At 40.2% G+C, this 22,086-nt stretch overlaps 2 protein-coding genes across 8 annotated transcripts in view; one reads left to right on the top strand and one right to left on the bottom strand.

Annotated features, from left to right (window-relative positions):
• The window catches only part of CALML6 (calmodulin like 6), a 178,455-nt gene that overhangs the window by 43,024 nt on the left and 113,345 nt on the right, over positions 1-22,086 (top strand). For all 7 annotated transcript variants that reach the window (XM_044995886.1, XM_044995880.1, XM_044995882.1 and 4 more), the window contains exon 2: positions 21,539-21,648. The gene's annotated coding sequence lies outside the window, so the exon portion shown is untranslated. The remainder of the gene's footprint in view (positions 1-21,538; positions 21,649-22,086) is intronic.
• GNB1 (G protein subunit beta 1) overlaps positions 1-22,086 on the bottom strand; it is an 80,932-nt gene that overhangs the window by 5,492 nt on the left and 53,354 nt on the right. Inside the window, exons 5-9 of the mRNA XM_044995875.1 lie at positions 18,738-18,801; positions 16,324-16,486; positions 8,886-8,952; positions 5,229-5,430; positions 4,386-4,602 (exon numbers count right to left, since the gene is read on the bottom strand). Of these exons, the coding sequence (XP_044851810.1) occupies positions 4,386-4,602; positions 5,229-5,430; positions 8,886-8,952; positions 16,324-16,486; positions 18,738-18,801 (713 nt within the window). The remainder of the gene's footprint in view (positions 1-4,385; positions 4,603-5,228; positions 5,431-8,885; positions 8,953-16,323; positions 16,487-18,737; positions 18,802-22,086) is intronic.

Raw genomic sequence — 22,086 nt, 5'->3', positions numbered from 1 at the left:
GTTTGAACTGAATTAGCTCATTGCTCGAACCAAGGTTTTCCCCTACAACCATTTCTTCTATGAGGTCGTCACTACTCACCAAAACCAATTCTAAAATGGCATCCCCTCTTGCTGGTTCAGCAACTACTTGTTGAAGGAATCCATCAGCTATCACATCCAGGAAAATCTGAGCCCTATTATTATTATTACTAGCACTTGTCCTCCAGTCTATATCTGGGAAGTTGAAGTCTCCCATGATCACACAATTCCAATTAGTATTTACTTCATTAAAAACATTAAAGAGGTCTCTATCCATATCCAAATCAAATCCCAGTGGTCTATAGCCACCTCAAGCACTATCCCAGGGGAAGCGGTAGTAGCTTTCTTTCCCAATGTGATTTTTGCCCAGACAGACTCTGTCTTATCCATTCCATCACTTCTTATTTCTTACTTCTTATTCAATTGAATTGTGAGAGATTGAAAGAGACACTTACACTTTAAAAAAAAGAAAATTAAGGGAGCTGGTATGACTTTTTATATGTGCATTTAAAGGAAAGAAGGTAAAAAGCACCTATATTCAAGTCTTGCTAAGCCCATTACATGATCAAAATCCTGACCTGGAGAAGTTTTAATGATGAAATGACTTAATCAGCCTCTCTTTGCATCAGTAACATTGTTAACATGACTCCGCGCATTCATGCTGTTAAGAATGTTTTCCCATCTAGTTCGCAGTTGTGACATGTTTAAAAGAAATTCTAAAACATGTACTAGCACTAAATTAAGTTTCCAAATATTGACTTGGTCATCCAAAGTTTACTTGAGCAATCAGAATTTGCTTAACTTACTGTACATAATATGTAAAAATATGTTGGGTAGTACTGCTGATCTCCACATTAAAACTGTAGAAGTACCAGAGTCTCTCCCATTTGAATCAGTGGGCTTCTTAATGCAATGAATTTGGCACTTCTGCAGCAGCAGACACACGATCAATGTACAAGTGGTTAATAGCATCTTTAAAAATTCATAGTGCCATATAGGAAGCCTGCTGTCACAGCTGATGAAATGGCTCCAGAACTATTCTATTGTAGAAGTAGTATGGCTACCATCATGATTGTTAGAGCGTCCAGAAGTAAGATGTCTTGCAACTGGGAAAAGTGAAAGGAAAGAGATCCAATATTGTGCATAAACTCTGGATATAAGAGGTAACACCAGTACCAGAAGTCAGGGAACTGATAGACTCAAACACCAGAAGTGTATAAAACTGAGATTATAGTGGTGAGATTTAGTGTAGCAGAACCCCAAGCAAAGTACCTGAGGAAGCAGAGTGCTTGAGCAGTTAATTTGTGACTGATGAGTCAATGCATGTTAGGATTCTAACAACTGATTATTAACACGTGACTTCACACATCTGCAGACTGTCCTCCCTTCCTCCTTATTAAGTATTGCTGCTAACCACACTGGTGATCCCTTTTCCCATTCAACATCCCTCTGCGGTGAGGTTTATGCAGGGATCCAATAGGATTTCTGGGAGAGTGGGAGACAGATCAGTTGTAGCGGTGCATCTATTTTCACTCCCTCCCTTCCGCTTTCCCTGCAGGAGGGACATGCAAAAGTCACTGCCTCTTATCACCCAAAAAACAACCCCAACAAACCAGGAAACTGCAGAATCCAGGATTCCCTAGATAAACACTACCCTAATGAAACAGATTTGTAATGAGGCAAGGTAATTTATTCTGTAGCAACTGAAAATTAGTTTTTCCTACTTAAAAATCAACCAAAAGTACAACCTAGTGCATTAGTAAACAGGCACTGAAGACAAATCACACTGCATTAGTATAGTATAAAATCAAAGCAGGAAATGGAACTAGTATTAGTCATTTCAACAGGCCAGCAAGGTCATCACTTCCTCCTAATCAGCTTCAAAAGTAAAAAATTGTCACCAGGGACCAAATATAGTTTTCCCCAACAGAAAAACTATAAAGTGTAATAATATGTCAGCAAGAGTTCCCTAATCTGCTTGGATCACCCACCTAATAGTTTATCAAAGAATTATTGTAGTGTTGGTCCCAACATTACCAGGGAGTTACAAAATTTACAAACTGAAATCCTGCAGATAATCCAAAAGCAACAAGCAACACCTTATATTCATCTGCTCAATGGATTCTCTGGTGGAACAGCAAGTTATTTTATTTCTATAGCACTTGATTTAAAGCCAGTAGTAAGGAAGATAGCCAGAGAATTTTCCTTTCATAAATGTTATCAATATATGCAATTTCAGACTACCAATTTGTTTTCATTTGCACGTCTATTTCTGGCCTCAAGTATCAAGATTACAGATTTCTGCTCTAAATAACCACTGTGGGAAAACCTTGAATAAGGTGCATTTGGATAGCATAACCATGTTGAACATATTTTTCAAATAAGTGTCTGGTACAATTAAAATCATAAACAGCACTGAAAAGTGAAGTAACCTGCTCTACACATCAGATGAACTCTGAGCTACTACAGTGCCAATTTCTGCACTGCACTGACAGAAGGTACCAGATTTGTTGGAAAAGGGCAGGGGAAGCATGCAAGCCATGGGAGCACTGCTTTTAGACTACAGTGAAGGGACTAACGTCACATAGAAAGTCTCTGTTTCTGGTGTCTTCTCTATTCTGAGCACAGCCTCCCCCTCAGCAGTGATCAGGTTTGTACCAATTTTTGTTTATTACGTTCCTCCAGACGCTAAACAGAACCTAGTTTTTTAGCCTTGTGCTAGTTCCAAGAATTAGAAATACTTTCTCCATTAATATATCTAGTTCCTCTTCTTTACATTCTATAATCATAAGCAGAAACTTTGTGGTCATTTATGATAATTTGTACTTTCCCTGTTCTAATATCATTAGTTTATATTTTAGGAACTGATAGTATCTATACTAGCTGGGTTGGTAAATTCAATACCCATCTCCTCCCATTAATTATACTCCTAAATAAAGTTACATAACCGCTTTTCCTTTTTCTCTTGTTATAAATTTTATAAATACTGCCACAAATGCACCCCTCTGCCATATACATTGGCCAAACCGGACACACTCTACACAAAAGAATAAATGGACACAAATCTGACATCAGGAATCATAACATTCAAAAACCAGTGGGAGAACACTTCAACCTCTCTAACCACTCAGTGACAGACTTGAAGGTGGCAATTTTGCAACAAAGAAACTTCAAAAACAGACTCCAAAGAGAGACTGCTGAACTTGAATTAATATGCAAATTAGCTACAATTAACTTAGGTTTAAACAGAGACTGGGAATGGATGGGTCATTACACTAATTGAATCTATTTCCCCATGTTAAGTTCTCCTCACACCTTCTATGGGTCATCTCGATTATCACTTCAAAGGGTTTTTTTTTCTCCTGCTGATGATAGCTCATCTCAGTTGACTGGCCTCTTACAGTTGGCATGGCTACTTCCACCTTTGTTCTCTGTATGTATAAATATCTTCTGTGTGTTCCATTCTATGCATCCGAAGAAGTGGGGTGTAGCCCATGAAAGCTTATGCTCAAATAAATTTGTTAGTCTCTAAGGTGCCACAAGTATTCCTGTTCTTTTTGCATTATCCAGCTACGCCTTAGAGATAATGTATCATGTTAGTGAGATTGATACTGATACCCATACTGAGATAAGGTGACAATAGCATAAGACCCTTCCCCCCTTTGACAGTTTCTTCTTCCAAAACATGCAAAGTCACACTTCATATTAAATACACAAATAAGGCAGCTTTAGAAAATGTGGAAGATGAGGTAATAAAGGGTGAGTTTTTAAGAAGTACTATCCAGAACTGTTTGCTATGTGAAGAATTTTGAGGTAATAAATCAGTGGCTACAAATCTCTGCTTAACAGTTACACTACCTAAAAATCAGTGCAAATTCTCAGAGGAATACTAAACAGCTTCAAGCACTGCAGTGCAGCATAGCCTGAATTGTTTCAGTGAAATACTAATGCCAATTATCTTCATATAAATATTACACGGTTGTAGACCCTCCATACATGAAGTGATTAATAGTAGGTGTTTCATAAAGTGTCAAATACTTTTAAACAATCCAAGTGTAAAATAAGCTCTTTGAAGGTAAAAATATATTTAATTTCCCCAGATGTCATTCTTTTACTGAGTTCTGTTTGTAGAGGGTAGCTTTCTGTTCTCAGAAACCCCATATTCTTCACTAACATTTACAAATCTACAGCATGTTGACAACACAGGTAAAATACCTTCACCTAGGATGATCTCACAGCAGACCACATCATTGAGTTAATTACAGCAGGCTAACAGCACTGTGCTAACGTTTGATAAAGGACTGTCAATAGGTCACCCCTTTAGGTGCAGTTGATAGTATTTAAAACCTAATGCACAAACTATTTACCTGCTCTATCAGCTTTCAGCGTGTCCCAGACATTGCAATTAAAGTCATCATAACCAGCTAAGAGGAGACGTCCGCTTTTGGAGAATGCTACAGAGGTGATTCCGCAGATAATGTTGTCATGTGAATAAACCATAAGCTCCTGGTCAGCACGAAGATCAAAGAGCCTGCATGTGGCATCATCTGAGCCTGTGGCAAACGCATTGCCATTTGGGAAGAACTTTAAAACAAAACAAAGATATTATAGTATAAGATAATTTGTGTTTTGCAGCTTTTGGGAACAGGGCTTTTTCCATTTGGACAACTACTATGAAATCTTAGATAGTACAAAACATGCTAGACCATTTTCATTTGGTACTTTGGAGTACTCATGCAGGCCAGTTGTCATATGCCCAGAATTGAGAGCTAGGAACTAAAGATCTACTCCTAGCTTGGTTTGACTCCCTTTGTGTTCTTTGCCACATCCCTTTGCCCGTTTGTTTCCCTATCTGTACAGAGGAGCTAAAAGTACCTTATCTCCATCACACGGCACTAATGTTTTTAAAGCCTTCTGAAGATGAAATAAGTATTACTATAAAAAAAAACTTTAGTAACATACTATTTAAGCACCTAACAAATTGTCATTTACTGCAATAAATTTTATGCAATACAACAAATTGAATGTAGTTTTGTCAACTGTGGAAAACACTTTGTTTTGGAAAAACTATGCTGTAATATTCCAGGATAATATTAAATAATATTGTTATTTAATATTATTAGGATAATAATGTTAAATTCTAACAGCTGACTGCAGAGTATATATCATGAACTTAAATCCCATCCCTCCAATTCAGAGTTCATACGCACACAGATGGCATTGATGTCTGACTCGTGGCCAGTGAATGTTTGCCGACACATTCCTTCTCTAACATCCCACAGTTTGGCAGAGGCATCACAGGCACCAGAAACAAAACACCTGGCATCAGGAGCCAGGGACAAACTCATGACATCCCCGGTGTGTCCAGTAAATGTGGTCGTCTGCTGGCCAGTTTCAATATCCCAAAGGGCGCTTGACGGAAGGGGGAAGCGGGGGTGGGGGGAGATAAAATGACAAAAATTAGAATAATCAAATAAAATTGATTTTTTAAAACAAGTCTCACAGTACATTACTAGAAGTTCAGACAGGGCTGGTTAGCCCCGACTTGGCTGGTTTGTCACTTGTTTTCTTTGGTTTAATTTTTGTATTTAAGATAAAAAGGGAAAAATTAATCCCAAAGTATATGGGAAGATGATGCTCTTCTTTGAGACATTTTGGTATATCATATGCAAGCTCTCAGTCTTTGCCTTAAAAAGGCACCAGTACTTTCAGATGGAGCCACATATTATTTCTGGTTACAGAGGATCAGCTTCTTGGCTGGGTTACCAGCAATATAAAGTGAGCAAAGTGACTAATGTTCAACATTGTTGATACATGGAGTTCTGTAACATGGCAGCGTTCTAACACTAGTGTAGAGCTGTTTTAGAGTAGCACCCACTATCGTGCTATAGTTAAGGTTGAGTCAGTGTTTCCATTCATTTTAAAAAGCGGCTTTTTGAGGGTGTATAATTCAGCCAGAATAATTCACTGTTGCCTCATGGCTGTCAGTGCCCACACTTTTCCATTGACAGCAAGATCACCACAGTGACAATCATAGGGTATAAAAAGGGGATGAAATACTGACTGCATCATCCACAAAAGCAGCAGACTTTCCAGAGATATTTAGAAGAAAGCATTTAACTTGTCTGTTCTCTTTCCCAGTAGGTGAGCACAATGGAGATTAAGCTTTGGCTTAGAGCCAGTGCAGAAGCTAATTTTGTGTTTTGGGGTTCCCTGGCTATGTAAACCATACATTCAGTAATTAATTCTGTATCAGCCTTCACTAGTCAGTTCCAACTATGATATGAAATTTTGCTTAGTGTTCCAGCCCTAATCCATTTGCATCTAGAAAACATCACGCCTTCCATGTTGGTCTCCTCTTTAGTTCCCCATTCTAGGAAAGTGCAGGCTTAGAGGAAGGCGACTACTGGCTTCCTCCTTCCATAAGTGAAGGGAACCATTAGCACAAAAGCAGAAGTTTTTTCTTAATAGAACCAGCTTTCATTATGAACCACTTGTGTTCCAGAAATGCATATGCAGAAAGAACAAGACACAAAGGAATCCCTTGCCAGTGGCTAGGCCATAAGAGAAGGACAGAATTTGTGTACTCAACACCCTACCTGAACTTTGAAAAATTATTACATGCAACAGTCAAAACTGCTAAAGCTATATAACCTTGTACAAAGAGTATCACTTTAGCAATTCTTGGTGTATTTAAAAAGGATCATTCATGTACAATCAACATCCATCTTAAACAGCCACTCAAAAAGGCCATTTAATAGGAGGGTCCTTACGGGACCAACAAAACAGCAGTGAATGTCTTAGGCCTGGTCTACACTGGGGGATGGGGGGTGTCGATGTAAGATATGCAACTTCAGCTATGGGAATACCGTAGCTGAAGTCGAAGTATCTTATTCCGACTTACCTCCCGTCCTCATCGCGCGGGATCGACGTCCGCAGCTCCCCCGCCGACTCCGCTACCTGCTCCGGTGGAGTTCCGGAGTCAACGGGGAGCGCGTTCGGGGATCGATATATCACGTCTAGATGAGACAATTTATTGATCCCGATAAATCGATCGCTACCCGCCGATACAGCGGGTAGTCTGGACAAACCCTCAGGAAGACTTCAAAATAATCACCTCAAGTACTGCTGCCTAGTGGATGTACTACTATTTTCCCTTTAAGATTTATTCATTCAACATGTGAATTTTTTGGTTTACATTTAATATTTTGGTAAAATGAATATTTATTGGTTAAGCAGGTATTTAAACAGGCTGCACTACAAGCAGCACAGAAATGCTGTGCAAGTCGAGAAACAGAGCTAACTTTGGGGGAATCTAACATTACCTTTCCAGTTCTGGTGGATTAAAATTAAATCCATCTTAAGTAACAATTCAGTGTAAGAACAGAACACAGACTGAATTTGCTGAATATCCTGAGTCTTGTTAAGCCTTATTCTATAGATCTGTAACCTAAAGGCGCTTTTTCTTTTGTTGGTTATGGCAGAAGAGCTAAAACTACATAAAAAGTATAGCCCACAAAAACAAGATTTCTTTGCTAGTAAGACTAGAGCAGGGGTTCTCAAACTGGGGGTCAGGACCCCTCAGGGGGTCACGAGGTTATTACATGGAGGGTCGTGAGCTGTCAACCTCCACCCCAAATCCCCTTTGCCTCCAGCATTTATAATGGTGTTAAATATATAAAAAAGTGTTTTTAATTTATTGGGGGGGGGGTGAGTCACGATCAGAGACTTGCTTTGTGAAAGGGGTCACCAGTAAAAAAGTTTGAGAGCCACTGGACTAGAGCATAACAATCTCTAGAAGCAAATGCTCTACAGATGACTACTTAAGTGTTTTAGCTGATCTCTGAAAATGGACTATGGAGTATACAAATTACAACAGAACATTATGTTTATATTAAGTCAGTGGATCACAAAATAAGAATATTTTTCAAAGACTGATAAATTTTTAGTTTTGGAATTAATGTTCTGTTAAATGTTCAGTGATATTCCTTTAAAATTCACTTCTGCTAACTTTTTAAAAAGACTTTCTGAAAGCTATTCAGATTGAAACAACCAATCAGTAACAGAGTGCAAAAAAAGTGCAAAATGTTAGAGGTTTATTAAATGGCACTGGCATAAAATCAACTGTAAAACATGCACTAATTGTGACTCTTTACTGCCTGTATACATCAAGTTCACTCCCCAATAATTTGATAATGGATTTTTAAAAAGTATACAAGACAATTAAACAGACATTACCATTCGAGGGGGGGGGGGCTATTTCCTCTGATCAGACACTGTTCATAACTAACTGTTGCTACAAGAGACTTGTTTAAAGCTATAGCTCCAGAATGTGTCAAAATCCATATTTTTGAAACTAATTCTTTCTTCAGTGAGCCATAATTGCTCTGGATGAGCTCTTATAGACCATGTGTATAGAGTTTTACATTTTAAAAATATTGCCTTCTTTTTATTAGAGATGTTAATAAAAAATATCAATGATGGAAATTACTTAGCCCATGGAGTCTGTCAAGTACCTAAATGGTAAGAAAAGCCATGGTCTGACAAATGCAAAGGAAAAAATTCAAAGTCTGGCTTTTCACACACCTAATGCATTTTATTTAAAAAGGGGATATTCAAAACATAGTTTGTAAAGTTTAACAGCAGTATTTCCATTTGTGTGTTATTTACTCTAAATTGCATGCCATTAGAGGTTTTTATCCATGTGTCCTATGAGAATTCTATACCAAAGATTGCTTACATAGGATTCATACAGCACTTTAGCACTATTGCTATTACTAAGTGTTATGACAAGTTCCCCCCTAATATATTATCTGTATTTTTGAATATGCAACCATTAATACAAACGTTACAATTCGACTGCTTACCAAGTGGTGTCTCCAGAGCTCGTAACAATTTGATTATCATCCAGGAAACGGCAGCACGACAAGTAACCTGCAAAAAGTAACACATGGCTGAACAATTCTTATCTACTTTTCAGATTGAGTTGGTCATGTAGTGAAGCCTCCTCTCCTGCACATACTGGGCATGTCTACACTGCAGTCAGAGATGTGACTGCAGCACATATAGACATAACTCAGATAGCTTTAATCTAGCTAGATAAAATAGCTCTCGAACTGCAGCAGCCTGGGATAAGCTGCCCAAGACCATAACCTGGGCCCCAGGGGGGCTCGTATATAGCTTTTACTACTGTGGCTTCATTGACCCCGGTACATGGCTAACTAGAGTATGTCTAACACATGCTGCAGTCATACCTTTGACTGCAGTGTAGATACACTCAGACAGGAACCATTAGGAATAGTCAGAAATTCCACAAGTAGTACTGATCAGAGTAATTGGTTAAGGACCACTTTAATTTACAGACTGAATCTTACAGCAATTTAATGTTTGCTGATCTGCTTATCCAAGCAAAGAGTAAAACAACACTAGAAAACACAAAAAGTTCATTTGGTTGTTAAAGAAAAAAAAGAGAGACCTAAACGAACAGATGATACTCTTTCACATAAGACTAGGGTTGAAAATTCTCATAGTTCTTATTTGGGACAACCTGGGCTGTGAGTATCACAAGGATTCACAGTCCAAGCAGAAGAGAGTGTGAGAAGAGATCTATCTTGTACCAAGACAGCATAAAGAGAGGAAACTGGTGGCCTTATACACAAGGGTAACGAGTCCTCATGACATTACTTGGATCAATCTAACTCTTCTCTAGGGGAAGCTGCTCTCTTTGGGACTAGAAGAGCCCCAGCAGAAAAAGGGAGAGCACTCCCTGAGGCATGCAAGGGTGGCCCCTCCTCCAAAGGCTTTACCCATTCATTAACCAGCTAGAGGAGGAAGGGAGCTGACTCATCCCTTGCTCTCCCTTTTCATTAATTAATTCCCTTTTCATTCATTAATCCTAGCTCAAACAATGGGGAGCCTCTTTTTGCTTTATTTCAGCAGCTCTCTACTATCTGCATGTGGCTTAGGGACACAACCTTTGGGAGAAAGGCTGGATGAGGCCTAAGCTGCACCTTGTCCTTATAAAAATAATGGTATAAGGGGGATGGGAAGTTAGGGCTTTAAGCTCCAAAAGTCTCCTTGCTGATGTAATGGTGACTAGGAAGGCCACCTTCCATGAAAAGTAGAGCAATGAACAAGTCACCAGGGATCCCATTAGTCTGGAGAGGACCAGGTTGAGATTCCATGCCGGGACTGGTTGCTTAACCTGCAGGTATAGCCTATCCAGACCTTTCAGGTAAAAACTGACCATCAGATTGGCAAAGACTGAATGGCCAGCCGCTCCCAGGTGGAAGGCCAAAATGGCTTCCAGGTGGACATTGAGCACTGATACAGAAAGGCCCTGCTGTTTTAAGTGCAGTAGGTAATCTAAGTAGAGCAGTATGGGCGCCTGCATCGGGAAAGCGCAACCCTGAGAACACCAAATTGCAAACCTTTTCCACTTGGCCAGGTAGGTGGTCCCAGTGGAAGGTTTCCTGCTGCCCTGCAGGACCTCCCTAACGGGCTCAGAACACATCAGCTCCATCGGGTTTAGCCACGAAGCTTTCAAGCGGTGAGGTGAAGAGACTCGAGATTGGGATGAAGACGATGACCATGGTCTTGGGTGATCAGGTCCGGAAGCAGGGGCAACGAGATTGGAGCATCCACAGACAGCTCCAGGAGTGTGATATACCAGTGCTGGAGAGGCCAGGCTGGTGCTACCAGTATTACTGCAGCCTTGTCCCTGCAGATCTTGAGCAGAATGTTATGGACAAGCAGAAATGGTGGGAACGCATACAACAGCTAGTCCATCCAGAGGCGGAGGAGGAACGCATCTGTGAGGGAGACCGGACTGTGATACTAGAAGGAACAGAACTGAGGGCATTTTCTGTTGCTTTTCATGGCAAACAGGTTGATTTGGGAAACTCTCTACCTCTGGAAAATGTTGTGTACTACATCCAGTTGGATAGACCACTCGTGATTGTGGAAGGATCTGCTGAGATAGTCCACCAACTTGTTCTGGGAACCTGGGAGATAGAATTCTTCCAGATGAATAGAGTGGGCTATGCAGAAGTCCCACAGCTTGAGGGCTTCCTGACATAGGGGAGAGGAACAAACTCCACCCTGCTTGTTTATATAAAACATCACAGTTGGGTTGTCCATCAACACCCCTGTGCACTTCCCTTGCAAGTGGGCCTGGAAGATCTGGCATGCCAGGCGGACTGCTCTCAGCTCCTTGACATTGATGTAGAGTGAGAGCTTGTTTTGCAACCAGAGACCTTGGGCTTGAAGGTCTCCCAGATGAGCACCCCACCCCAGCGCTGACGCACCTGTCACTAGGGCATGGAGGGCTGGGGCTTGGCGAAGAGGACTCCCTTGCATCCCTCCTGTGGCTTGAGCACCAGTGGATAGAGTCAAGAACTGGCGCCGGGAGGGTGAACACCTTGTCCAGACTGTTGTGCCCTGGCCGATAGGCTGATGCCAGCCAGGCTTGAGCCTCAGCCTGGTGTGCTGTACCACATATGTACATGCTGCCATGTGGCCGAGGAGCTTCAAGCAATTCCTTGCTGTGGTGGTGGGGTACCGCTTGAAGCTTTGCATAATTTCTGTCATTGTCCGAAACTGAGCCTCCGGCAGGGATACCCTGACCTGAGTCCAGCATTGCTCCGATAAACTCTATTCTCAGCATCGGGGATAGAGTTGATTTGCATTTGTTGAGCATAAGACCCAGTCTGTCGAAGATGGATCTTATGAAGGTGACCTGGCACTCCACTTGGTCCCTGGACCATCCTCTGAGCAGCCAATCGGCAAGGTACAGGAATACCGGTACCTGCCTTTGGCATTTGGGGCAGAGGGATAGCTCAGTGGTTTGAGCATTGGCCTGCTAAACCCAGGGTTGTGAGTTCAATCCTTGAGGGGGCCACTTAGGGATCGGGGCAAAAAAATTGGTCCTGCTAGTGAAGGCAGGGGACTGGACTCAATGACCTTTCAAGGTCCCTTTCAGTTCTAGGAGATTGGTATATCTCCAATTATTATCTTTTATCTTATCAGCTACGACTGACATACATTTGGTAAATACTTGTGAGGCTGCTGACAGGCCAAAGGGGAGGACTGTAAATTGGTAATGGTTGCAGTTGACCACGAACCTGAGGAAGCCTTCTGACAACTGTGCACACGAGGCACACACACCTAATTGGAATCAACATGAGCAAGCACTCAAAGAACTGTTTTTGCAGATGCTGCGGGTCTTACTGATCACTTGTTTTGGGGTCAGGAAGAAATGTTTTTCTTCCCGTTGTGGTCAAATGAGCATAGGCCTGGGGGATTTTTTCACCTTCCTCAGAGCATACTCCATGCATGGTCAGGTTAAACAGGAAGATGATTTAGTTAATTCATGATAGTACTTGGCAGAGATGTTAGTTTGTTGCAACTTTCAGCCAGTTTCCAATGCAGTTAGAAGGCTAAAAGGAATGGCTCCCAGAAGTCAAAGGCCTGGGATTTTGCTGAGGGGCCTTGTGCTCACGGGATAGGGGGAGACCTATGGCCTTTGTGGAGTAAGGTCCCCCCTTTTAGTCCGATCTGTACCCTTCACAAGGGGTGATGGTTAGATTCAGAAGAGCAAGCTGAGTCCTAGGGGTAGGCTGAGGAAAGTCTACCTTGAGTTCAGGATTATATGGGAGGAGCCCTGTAACCTCTGCATTGGAACCATTTAAAATACAGGTGACTAGGAAGGTAGTGTCCCTCCCCTACGTTAAGTATAACAGAGTTGCAGCCTGCTGCTTAAAATCCATCTGTGTCTGTCCTCATTCACCGCCAGGTCCAGAACCAGATGTCACCCTCAATTACAGTTTATTGCATCAGCCCTGCTTAACCCTGCACTGGAAGAGCAGTTAATTAAAACTGACCCTCTAAGATTTCACACTAACAAATGAAACCAATCACCTCTTTTGATGCACCCTTTCTAGCTCTCTACAATATAGTACAGTCTTTCACCCTCTGTAGAGACCACATTCACCCTGCCATGAACCCACATACTGCATTTTAGTGATCTTACTAATTTACAGGGCCATCTCTAAAGGAGATCACTGAACAGCTAAGATATACTGAAAAGATATTCTTGGCTTTTTATTACTCAAATCTTTTTTTTAGGATTTTGACATGCACATAGGCTGCATCATGGATACCCAGCAAAAATGTATGTGACAGCTAGTTCCATTTTCCTTTATAATGGATATTAAAGAAAAGTACTTATTACGGATCATGGTTTGCTTGGTTATCACAACTACTAAGTATCTATTTTCTTGGTTAGTCAACATCTCTCTATTTCAGACAGAGTACACAACTCCAGTGAACCAAGTAACTAATCTATGCTTTGAAAGAAACACGAGAGATACAAAGACGTTAAGTGCCATCTACAATATGGTTTAACGCATGTTAGTTATTCTTTTCATTAAACAGAAGCTTGGGAAGGTTTGCCTATTATAATAATTCATGTATGAATAACCTTGGTTTCCTTCAATGAACAGTTTTCAGAGAGGTCCCTTTACACTGTATAGGTAGAGGCTTGATCAGGCAGAAAACCAGCAAGACACACAGCCTGCCTGATGTTTCCTCTTAGAGCTGTTAAAGGTTTTTCCGGAGCCATGCTGGCAGCCTCTGGAGTAAGAGGCCTCTGTTTTGCTGCATCTTGGGATTTTGTTCTTTACAGAAACAAAGGAAGCATAAAGATGACACACAGTTTCAGGGTTGCAACCTTGACAGATATGACTTATTACAAGCTGATTCCCTCCCTCAGGTTCCTGGGTGTATTATTACTGAATCTGTAAGTGAACAAAGGCCTGCTGATGTAGCACTGAGTATGTCACATACTAGGATTATAAGCACATAGCTACTAAAGTGACTAGCACTATATAATATCCAAGATAAACGGAGTCCTGTTACGGGCAGCTGGACTCTCCAGAATCAGCACAGGCACTCTTTGAACCAATGTTCCAGCCCAGACCTCGACAATGCAGGATATCAAGCCAGTTTACATCCTATTTCTGAGTGGCTACTTCTTCCCATTAAACTTTCAGCTTATTTTCCTTTTTCCTCAACCACACATTCCTTCAGCAGGTAGAAGTCACTCTAATGATTACCATTTCAACTTCTGCTGTGATATAGGATGTTACTGCTGCAATGCTCTTGGACTGTAGAGGGGGAAGAGAAAAATCCTGAGCTCATCTCCTCTGCTTTTAGCTGCCTTGGTAGATTCTTATTTCAAAGAAAATGGAGTCCTTATAGGGGTACCTTTGTTCTCACAATCATAGCTCATTATCCAGTTTAACTTCTCTATCTCTAGTTATCAGATTCATTAGTTACTTTAATGAAAAAGGTTGGACCAGATTCTGTGCTGCACCTCTGAAGAGAGCGAACCCCAGGAGGGCCAAATGTAGCCCTGTAGTCTCCAGGATTCTGGCATGGCCCTGACGTAGGTTAGAGAAGCCCCAGAACAGCTGTAGTGCAGAGTACTCTGACCACTTTCCCTCCCTTCTGTCCCCTTTACCTCCAGCACCGGAGAGCAGTGTAGGACAACCTACGCCAGTGTAACGCTGGGGGCAATTTCCCAGCATCCAGTTAAGCTAGCTCTGTGCCCTCCTTCTGGAGGCTGAGCCACTGAAAAGGAGCCACTGTGGATCCTAGAACACTGGGCACTACAGTCTTAGTTTTTAGTGATGAAAAGGATTTTTTAAGGCTTTCAGATATTTCTATGGCCAGCCAAACATCTCTACAGACTTCCAAGAGTAGTAAGATACAAGTCACTCTGGGATTTAAATCTGAAGTTCAGGTCAGAGGTTCTTAGATGTCAGTACCCTGAGCAGCCAAGTAATTAATTCTGGGGACTCCAAAGGAATTATCCAGTATCAGTGACTGAACATGTGGAGAGAGCAGGGTGAACGTGGGTAAGTACCCACAAAAAAAAGGAAGACCTTGAAAAACAGACCATGATTTACACTGAAAGTCAAAGAACCAATTCTTCTGCCTTCCAGAACGATGAAGGTAATTTAGAGACCAAGACTGGACACAATGGGCTTGATTTTCAGGAGGTGCTCAGCCCCCACAGCTCCAAATGAAAGCAACAAGCTGAAAGGGCAGCATCACTGAAAAATCAGACCTCAAATCTTTGGGACCTAATGAAAACCCAGCAAGATGAAATTGTCTAGTTCACAGAAATAAAAATTGGCACCAGCAGCCAGTCTGAGATATCTGATAGCACTCCACAATAAAACAAATGCATGATCAATTCGGTTTCTCTCTCCAATTTGAGTTTGTAAATGTAGTGTCCCTTGAATATCAGGAAAAAGCTTGGATACAAGACAGAGGAAAAAAAATACCTTTAAGCAGATATGCTATACTGTAACAGATTTACTTTCCATAAAGAAAAAAAGGAGTTGCAAAAATGAAATAATTCCCTTTTGTAATCACTAAATCTTCCTCTTCATGACTTCCAAAGACAAAATATTTGGCCAAACTACATTAAGCTTCTTAGGATATGGTTTTACAATAAGAGCCCTCTCAAATAAACCAGCACCAACAATGAGGTAAATAAAGACTAATTTAAGACTGCGGACAAAGTGTAAGAAGTTGAGATGCATGTATTTAAGGAAAAATTTTGTCCAATTTTCTGCCAGAATGTTTATTACATATAACAAGAGTTTGATTATTTTAAATGTGTGTAATGCTGCACTTGGCAACATGTTTTCTGTAAGGGACCATTGTCTCTATTTGGGGAAGTGAGCAATAAAGATTTATGAAGCTGTTAGAGATTGGTGAAGCTGTTATATTTATTATTTAGATGTTTAAAGTGTTACAAAAGTTGTAACAAATATAGTGCTTGTGAGCAACAAAAGAATTTTTGAAGAAAGATTAAAAACTAAAGATGTATAAATTGGCACGGTGATGACTCTGATTTTTGGCTTGGGGAATGGGAAGAGGGAAAGTCACCTATTTGAAAAGTGAACACACAAAGGGGAAAAATGTATTTTACCAGTTGCAAAAAGGTATGCACAAAAGCAACAGGATCACACAATGATACTTAACTTTCAGGTTTAATATTAAAGAAAAATTTCTTGATAGAGACTAGTCTATGGAATAGTCTTTCAAGGGAAATGATTGAAGCCTCATTGCTTGAGACATTTAAAATAAGACTGGACTGTATGCTGTAGGAAACCAGTCTTCTGGCATTGCAGGATTGAGTAGATGACCTAATGGATCTTTTCCATATCTAATGTTCACGATTCATCATGCGTTCAGCTCACAACTAGTTTACCCTTCAGAACTGATGCTCACCTGTATGACCAGCCAGCTCACGGCTGACACGTACATTTCCTTCACGAGTTTTCAGGTTGTAAATGGAACAGATGTTATCAAGACCACCGCAGGCCACATAGTTTCCAGAGGGGGCATATGCACAGGTCATCACCCAAGATGAACGCAGGGGAATGGCATGGACCTGGAGCACAGACAGAATACATAATTTATCTTTAAGTCAATTGATCATCAGGAGGTTCTTATTTACATCTTCTCTGTAACTACACTACTCTCTCTTTAAAGGTAGCAGGAGGAAGAATAATGAAAAAGATGAAAAGTCCTTGGAGTACAAGGGCCAACCTTATTTCAGGAATAATTTGTGCATTTAACTTGTCAAACCAAATAGTGGCTTAATTAAAAACTTCAGAGCTGCACTCTAGCAGAGAATCCAGTTTAATCGGTAGCTCTGCTAAAAGCCACAAGAGCTAGTCAATGGTTTTGATTATAGACTGAACACTATGTTTTAGCTTGAGAAAACATACTGGTGCTCAATTTATGGTAGGTAAAAAATTGTTAATTCCAGGATTATATACTAGGAAGGAACAACGAACAGCAAAAAGGGGAGATTTACTTTGCCCCTCCTTTAATCCTGTCTTAAAACCCACTTTAACACTTACCAAGTAAATTAGCAAACCAAGGCCTTTCACTATTTAAACAACTCCCCTTTTGCTCCCCCATGCCGTATACTAGCCTTCACTGAGTAACCACACAGTCTTATTAATACTAACCCTGTCCTTCCTTCTCTAATCCCAACCTACTGTCTTGTTATTCCTCTTGTTGCACTGTGTTTGAAGTAAATTTTGTAAACTCCTTGAGGGATGGATCATGTTATATGTATTGTGGGGCTCTGTGAAATATCCATGATTTCCTCATATTTCTTGACTATGGATTAGAAAGGTGTTTGTCCCTCTATGCATACAATCTCCATTTACAGCCATTACAAATCCGGTGGTAATGGGTGTGAAATAAAAGTCCAAATAGCGGAGCAATGCTCCGTGCTAAAAATACAGCCAACTAATTGCAAAACATGCATCTTCTACCACGAAGCTAATAAAATGCCTCAAGATGGTTGTTCAAATCTCATCGGTAGGATAGAACACATTTACGATTGCATTCTTTGTTATTACTAACATCATGCGCAGCATAATTGCAATGAGCACTGCTTAGCCACAATGTGGCACTAGAATATTTTTAGACAACCTGTTTTCAGCTGTAGACACACTGTTTTCAGGTGTAATAAAAAAAAACTTTCTAGTAAGAAGATGCCCTCATATCTTCTGGATTGGAAAGTCTCTCTTTCACTGAGTGGATCTTGTTTCTGGGGGATGATGTACTTGTACCTAGAGCACTTGATAAAGAATTCTATTTCTGACTCTACCAAAGACTTCCTGTGTGACCTTAATCAAGTAGCAACATCTCTGTGATTCAGTTTTCCTAATTCTAAAAAAGGGTTGCAAATCCCTGCTTTCAAGGGATGTTGAGTGTTAATTAATGTTTTCAAGAGTTTTGAAATCCTAATATGGAAATCACTGTAGAAGTATTTTATTTCCTATTTTGGCATTGTCTTTTTCAATTAAAAAAAGCACTCTGCTTATTTAACTGCCATTTACCTGCTGAAAATTTTTATTTTAAGGTTCTCCACAACCAATTTTGTAATATTTACAAGCATTGTTTTTTCACTCTTCATGGAATTTATTAAAGCGCTGATAACAGTAGCCCCTGGACACTGACCACAGCCATGGTAACCCTTATTCATGTCATGTTACTACAGCCAGAAAGACCATCTCTTACTTGCATTCTTGTAATCCTCTGCTTTATTACAGAGCCCAAACTAGTATGGCTGTGCTTTGTCTCACATAGCACATTTCTGGGAAACGTTTGCTAATTAACTTCTACTCCCTCTGATGACAGCTTTTCCCGCAGCAGCGAAGCAAAAATACACTCATTGAACAATGAAATATTCAGGGCCGCCCAGAGGGGGGGGGGCAAGTGGGACAATTTGCCCCAGGCCCCGGTAGGGGCCCCCACGAGAATACAGTATTCTATTGTATTGCAACTTTTTTTAATGGAAGGGGCCCCTGAAATTGCTTTGCCCCAGGCCCCCTGAATCCTCTGGGTGGCCCTGGAAATATTTTTAATTTTTCAGAGGCTGGGTAAATATATTTTATAAAGAGTGTGTGTGTGTGTGTGTGTGTGAGATAATAAAAATACATACAGACAGTAGTTAGGTCTCTAACCACATTGTTTAAAATCATAATTTTAGAGGTCAGCTGTTAGGCCTAAACTAAGTTTTGGCTGTATCCCTTTAAGAGCCAAGGTAGGTAAACAATATTCCTTTTCCTTGTATTTTCAGTCAAATTTTAATTAAGCAGCAGTAGGTCAATTACTCTCACCTTGTTTGTGGTGTAGCTATCCCAGATGATAAGTTTGCCATCCTGGGAGGCACTAACTAGAAGCCTGGAGGGAAAATAAGAACAAACAAACAATCATTGCAGGCAAATAAGAAGAAAACAAAGCCAATTAGTTTCAAATGGAATGTTATCAAAACTACTAAGATGTTTACATGAAAGCTACTATATAAAGTACAATGCAACATCAATATTCTCTTAAATAACGTGCCTCAAAGAAACAAGAGCAGACGTACTTCATGTTAAGTGTTAAATATTACAACAGTTAACAACAAAGCAACTCAATAGTTGTTGCAATGTTATATGGTTAAATCACAAGATAGGGAGTCAGGAGATCTGGGTTCCATGCCTGACTACCACTGACTTTTGGGAAAGTCACCTACCGCTCTATGCCTTCCTTTCCCCACATTTGTAAGACAGACATGGTATTTTTTTTAAATAATTCCCCACCTCCCTCCCAACGACAGCAAGAAGTTCACTCTTCTCTGATTGTCAAAAGATTCAGAGGGTGGGGGTTGAGAAAACGCACATAGAGTTATTAGTAAAAGCCTATTTTAGCTTGCTTCCCAGTTATTCTCAGACTTTCATTTTGTTTCCACAGACTTTGCATTGTCTTCTGCAGACCTTCCTTATTAAAGGAGTCTGGGAAAAGGACCTGAGAATTCTTCTTCCCACCCTCCCCAACGGATGATCTACAGATGCACAAATCAGATGAAGGAGAAGTAGCAAAAATAATCCCTAAACAGCACGGATGTCTCTTGATTCCTTTGAAACCTTGGAAATCACAGTGATAGGCACACTAAAAATAGGCAGACCCAGCTAGTTATTTGGACCATTTATAGAAGGCCATCTTCCCAATTTCTATTTATTGTAAACACATGGTAAAAAAAGGTTCGTTCAGGATGAAAGCCAATAAATACATAAAATCCAGTGTCTGAGTAGAGTTAAAACCCAGGCCGACAGAAAACTTAGTTTACAGAGAAATACTCTGAGTTGAAGGGTAGAGTGCAGGGAAGGAAGGGGCGGTTTTCGTTTGTTTCCTTTGGGGGGGAAAAACAACTCTCTCCCTTCTCAATGGAGACTGACTGAAATACACCATTTTGTCACAGTTGTATTCTTGGTAGAGCTTAAAATATGAGCTTTTGTTTCCAGGCTTTTATTTTTTAAAGAATAGGTGTTCTAACTCCAAGAACAAAATCAGATTACAGAAACAATCAGACAAAAACAGCTGAGCGTGCCTTTTTCTGTATTAGGGGAAAATATATAAAATGGAGTTCAGAAATGTAATACTTCATGCTCTGAGTCCTGACCCTACACATTTTCTTTCCGACTTATTACTCGGGCTAAGAGTTTGGCTATTCATCTTAGAAGGTTCAAAGTATTGTGCCAAAGCACCACATCATTTCAATTTCCATCTTAATATCTGTATGTGTAAACTTAATTAAAGTGAAAAGTCCAAGTCTGAACACACAAGTACTGTGTGATAATACCTATCACTAATGTAACAGAACACTGGTCGTTTTCTAAATTTCAAAGCTGCTACATCACAGAGGCTTCTTAGGATAAAGTGTCATATTATTTATTTTAAACACACAGTCGTGAAAAGGGTCCACATCTCAAGCCAAGTCTCTCCTTTTAAAGATACATTCATTTAAAATCCAGTGCCTGGCTATGACAAATCGCCTGGCCAAACACACTGCTCCTAGCTTGATATTATATCTTCTATTCACAAATCTGACTGCTCTATTTTCCAGATTATGGTGTCAATACAAGAGCTACTTTAACAGTACAATTACAAACTTTAGGTTAGGGTATTCTTTCATACTGTGTGTACACAGTGCCTTATCCTTAATTGGGACTTCTAAGTGTTTCTACAATACATGCTCAGGGTCTGATTGCCATATTTCGGGTCAGGATGGAATTTTTCCTGAGGTCAGATTGGCACAGACCCTGGTAGTTTTTCGCCTTGCTCTGCAGCATAAGGCATGGGTCACTTGCAGGTTTAAACTAGAGTAAATGGCAGATTCACTGTAACTTGAAATCTTTAAATCATGATTTGAGGACTTCAGTAATTTGGCCAGTGGTTATAGGTCTATTACAGGAGTGGGTGGGCAACCTTCTGTGGCCTGCAATGTGCAGGAGATCAGACTAGATGATCATGACATGCCTGTCTGACCTTAAAGTTGATGAGTCTATGAGAAGGAGCTGCGGCTGCCTTAGGCTACTCTACTGTGCACAGGTAAAACATTGTTGCGTCACTTGAGTCTGAGTTTTGAACCTTTAATCCAATTTAATGAAAACCACCCCTGGTCGGCTCCCCAGGATTGAGTTTACTGATAAATACTACACTTACCTTCAGCAGATAAAAGTCTTACCTGATTTATCTACATATTAAAACGCCATGTCATACACTTTTGAGCCTTCTACTGCCTCAGGGCAGGAACAGTGTACAGTACTGAACACTTCTAGCACTTAATTAAAATTTCATTTAAATGACACTAACTAATTTCAAAAGCTTTGTTTCCAATAGATTCCATTTCAAGTAGCATGCCCTGAAATTTGTTATAAATCTTCAATCTAAAACTAACAGGAAAAGGAGATGGAAAGGTCAGGGAAAACTATTTTAGTAATCTCAGGTGTTACTTACATTTATTTATGGTAATACAAATGACAATTTTCAGACAAAAATATGATTTTCAACTTAATTATGTCCCTTCTAATGATAGCATAATCAGTAAAATATTCCTATTGCATAGTAATCTTTTGAATCTCTCCTTTATTGTTAGGGATATCGGCGCCTCCCGAGAAAAGGATAAAGCTGTTTCAGAACTTGGGGAGGGGATACATCATGTGTCAACTGTCTCTAGTGAAAACAGCTTCACCTGGAACTTAAAATGTAAGTATCATGAGTAGTGGTGTCTGTTTCCTACATGACTTTATAAATATGCTAACAATCAGAGTTATTTCCTGAAAATTGTCTAAACAGACTGATTGGAAAGGGAGAAAATGCAGTGGGATGGAGATTGTTTGAAGTCAACTACTCTTTTTAGAAATCTGAATGAATTTAGTATTCATAAAATGTGGAACTAAAATGCCCTGGGTTTAAACTGACAGTGAGGTAAGTGCTAAACTGCCTTCAACAATATAGCTCTGTAAAACCATCATCATGGATGTACACTATAAAGATAAGACTACTGTAGATAGGTAGCTTTAAGGCTATATACCTCTTAAGGAGTGCTGATATTATGTTTGTGTGAGATCGCTTCAACCAGAAGATGTATGTAAAGTCTTGTTCACAAATCTCTTAGGTTTTTGTATAATATATTTGAAAGGA

This window comes from Mauremys mutica, chromosome 21 (assembly GCF_020497125.1).
Source record: "Mauremys mutica isolate MM-2020 ecotype Southern chromosome 21, ASM2049712v1, whole genome shotgun sequence".
Taxonomy (NCBI): Eukaryota; Metazoa; Chordata; order Testudines; family Geoemydidae; genus Mauremys; species Mauremys mutica.
This window is presented reverse-complemented; position numbering and strand designations above follow the sequence as displayed.